This window comes from Barbus barbus, assembly GCF_936440315.1.
Source record: "Barbus barbus genome assembly, chromosome: 12".
Classification (NCBI taxonomy): Eukaryota; Metazoa; Chordata; class Actinopteri; order Cypriniformes; family Cyprinidae; genus Barbus; species Barbus barbus.
The window spans coordinates 28016432-28020453 of NC_136740.1; the positions used below are offsets into that span (position 1 = coordinate 28016432).

Sequence of the window (4022 nt, forward strand, 5' to 3'; positions counted from 1 at the left end):
ATCAGTGAAGTATTTTGAAATAGATTACTTTTCAGTTCCACGCAGTTTCGTTGAAAAGCACTTACACTTCCAGGAAGGAGAACTCAGTGAAGCAAACTACAGAGAGCTAAATGACCATATGCGTACATCATATGATGTCTTCCCTAATTCAGTACAAAGTAAAAAACTCCAAAAACATTTCATTCTGCAGGTCAGTGTCAACTGACATCAGCACTTGACATTGGAAAAGCCAAATAACCCACAAAACTCATATCAGAAATACTTTTTGTAAGTCATTTTACAGACTCGTATAAAGTGCAATTAATTCAATTCAATGTGTGTTTTCAAGCATTCAGAAATTGCATTTACTGTGACATGCTGAAAGCATGCTCTTTTATTTAAAAATAAATAAATAAATGCTGTATATACATGCATACATATATATTATTCAAAACCTTACAATGTGTTACCTGCCATTTCTTTGTAATTATTTGTGAAATTTACTAGCAGTTTCTTAGTAAAAAATGGTTTAAAAGTAAATCCTAAACCAATTGATTTCATACAGTCATGCTGATAATAATAATAATACGTTATAAGCTTTTTAAATATATATATGCTGATAACTAAAGACATTTCTACTGACTTTACTGCAATCCTTTGATCTGTGATTCTGTCCAGTTGTGTTCGAGAAGCACAAACAGATATTTATTAGCGTCTGATTGACCCAGAGAGCCGTAATGCAATTACAGAGCAGGTGGGACAACATCTCAAACTGCTTTGGCTTATTGAATCGAGTCGAGTGGGCAATATTTCATCTATTGTTTTCAGCGGTGCATTCATGAGCAATTCACAGATTGAAATTTACAGCATGATGAATGATGTATTTCTGCCGCTGGTTTGAAGTTAATTGTCTCTTGTTTTCCTCCCTGGTAGAAGTGCTGTTCCTCTGTACTGTGCCCGTCTCACTAATACGGCCAAATGCTGCACTTTTTACGGGCACAAAGTGTTCTGTGTAAACACATGGCGAAAGAGCATTCTCATTTATTGATTGAATGCTCGTAGTAAATGTAAGACTGGACTGTAGTTCAGAGAATCTCGCTTGAGCAGGTGTACTGAGAAAAACAACACTGGTAACTGTGCAGAACTTTACCATAAAATACAGGGATGACGTCAGTCACTTTTAAATGGAATTTTGGAATCTATGTGTTTTACATCAAATTATCTTAATTATTATATTAAGCACCAGTTGATCAATGCAGCTTCCAAGAAAAAAACAACAACAAAATCTGCTGTTATTAAATTGCATTATAATCATTGTAGGAAAAGTGTTTGCCTAAATACTGTGGCAACAATCAGGAAATTGAATTGAAACATTTAGTCTATATCTATCTATCTATCTATCTATATATCTGTATGTTGCTTGATATGGCTTCATTTTTCTCCATAGCAAACAATAAGAGTTATTTTCAAAACTGTCAAAGCTGCTCTTTTCTGTATGATGAAATTACATGTTGATCTCTTCAGTTTCAATTTAAGCTTGGTTTATTAAAACACGATATATTAGCTTGGGATTTGAACCCAGGTTCTTAATATTTAAAAAGTGTATTTTAATGTCTCATCTCTTCCAGATAATCAAAAAAGACAGATCCTTAAATTATCCTGAAATTATCTAAAAAAAATATATATATATATATGGATTCCTCTTCAGCATAAGGATACATGATGCACATGATGATGCACAGTTCATCAGAAATAGTCTTTCCAGCATCTGTGACCGATACACAGATTTGGGCAGTGCACATTGTGACCCAGACAAAGATCATCAAGGTAACACACATCTAAATGCCATAAACATTAACTAAGTAAATGCCATTTAACACCCCAATGGACATAAATAATAAGAAAATGAGATGCAGCATTGCTTTAAAAGAGGAAATGTCTTGGATATGGGAATGATGTTTTGACTGTAAATTTTGAGGTGAATCATAGTTTACACACAAAATTATATACATTTAAAACAACATTGTAGTGTAAAAATACATCCTATTTTTAAATATAATAGCTTTTCATTGCGTATAAAAAACTAACTTAGAGTTAACCAGTTATCAGGCTTTTTATAGCATTTATTTCCATTTAAATATTGCATTGTTTACTCTTGGATGGGCAACAGAGAACGTATGAAACTGAGATGATTGTAAGAGGTGTGGCGATTATGTTTCCTACTACAAGCATGAGTGCTACAGTAATATAAACACTATTCTGAATGAAGTGCACTAAACTGATCTCAAGTCCTGCACCTCTGGGATCCATCCGTCTGACTGTACACACATGAACGTGGAGATGTTTTCTCACCATTTCTGAGAATAGATTATGTACCTGACACTCTTAAAAGCACTTAAAGAGAAGCTGCACACAGATGCTCAGTAGCAACACAAAATACCATGCCTTTCCACCAGTCCTTGACTAGTTCCTAAGGATTGCCTTGTTTTGAGAAAGTTCTGCTTTCAGTGCATCACATCCTGATTCCACAAATGAAGTGAAATGCATATAAAAGCAATAAATGCTGATGATAATTGGAGTGGTCTGCCAGGAAAAACCACTAGGCTACACCATGCACAAACTACATATCCAAATGCCCAGATTTCTCCATGAAAATGCATGAAGGCCAATCACTTTGACTGAGCTCACCACCCGAACTCCCCATCTCCTTCCAAGATCAAGTGCTGAACTTCCACACAACTTTTCTCAATGTAAACTGCTTAAACAACAAACTCAACTTACATTTCAGTGACGTTTTCGCTCTCCTGCACCGCCAACGCAGGGATGCTGGTGATTCCATCTGGCTCCAGGCATTGAAGCATGGCGAAGGAGCAGCGGCAGGCGCTTGGGCATCCGCTCAGGGCTGGTGTGACCAGGACGAAAAGCAAAACCACAACCAGGGCCACCCTACGGTCAGCCATGGTGGGGTTTGAGTAAGTTTGTTATCCTGGGAGAAACTCCACCCTGCAGCAGGAACTCTGGACGTGAGGAGAAGCAGCTCTTCTCTTGGCCAGCACTCAGGGTTATGATCCCATCCAGGAGCTGAGCTATTGAGCCGTGTAGCAGGGCCCAGGGGAACAGTGGGCTGTTGCCTCCTCTCCTCCTCTCACTACCTCCCAGTCCGAGATGGAGAAACGGAGGGGAGGGGCAAAGCAGTCCATTAGTTGAGTGTGAGTGTGAGATGAGAGAGAGCAGTGGTCACCAGACACCTCTGTGACACTCTCAGAAGCGAGCGGGGAAGCCAAACCCGTGAGCTGCAGGTGGACGCGGATGGATTGGAAGAGCTCCACCTGTTAGAGCTGACCGTGAACTTTGAGCTAGTAAACAAACAACTCACGACTTTCCATGCTCAAAGGGCACACTGTAAAAAGTTTATTGTCAAATTAACAGTAACAATGTCAGAGGCGGACAGTAATGAAGTATTTTTACTCTGCTTTAAAAGTAAATTTTTTCAAATGTCTGCACTTTATCAGTGTTTTTCTTTAGAAAACTTTTACTTCACAACATTCCAGAGCATAATATTGTATTTTTTACTGCACTACGTTTCATATTAAATATAATTTAATACTTAATTACATTAGGAATCTAGTACTTCCTTTTAAGTAAAAGTAATTCAAAGTTTTACTTGAGTACAAGAAAGTAATACATTTTTAATATTCTTAAGTATAAAGGTAAAAAAAACTCAACTTTTATTTATGAAATGTAGTGCAGTAAAAAGTACGACGTTATGCTTTTGAATGTAGAGAAGTTAGAAAAGTTTTCAAAAAAAAACAAAAACACTGATAAAGTACTTTTTCAGTAAAGTAAAAATACTTCACAACTGTCCACCTCTGCTTACTGGCAACAATTATCCAGTAGTTGCTGTATTTTTTTACCACAGTAAAAGTACTGTAAAACTAAGTACAGTAGTTTTAAGAGTACTGTAAAACAAATTACAGCATTATACTGTTATTTTTATTATTATTTTGTTAGATATTCAATAATAACACAAGTTAGTGCTTCAC

General features: G+C 36.6%; 1 protein-coding gene across 3 annotated transcripts in view; it reads right to left on the reverse strand.

Annotated features, from left to right (window-relative positions):
• The window catches only part of LOC306878119 (high affinity nerve growth factor receptor-like), a 33442-nt gene extending 30210 nt beyond the window's left edge, over positions 1–3232 (reverse strand). For all 3 annotated transcript variants that reach the window (XR_013784915.1, XM_079430249.1, XM_079430248.1), the window contains exon 1: positions 2761–3232. Coding sequence is in view for 2 of the 3 variants with exons in the window: in XM_079430249.1 (XP_079286375.1) it covers positions 2761–2939 (179 nt within the window). In the remaining variant the exon portion in view is untranslated. The remainder of the gene's footprint in view (positions 1–2760) is intronic.
• Between the last annotated feature and the right edge of the window lie 790 nt (positions 3233–4022).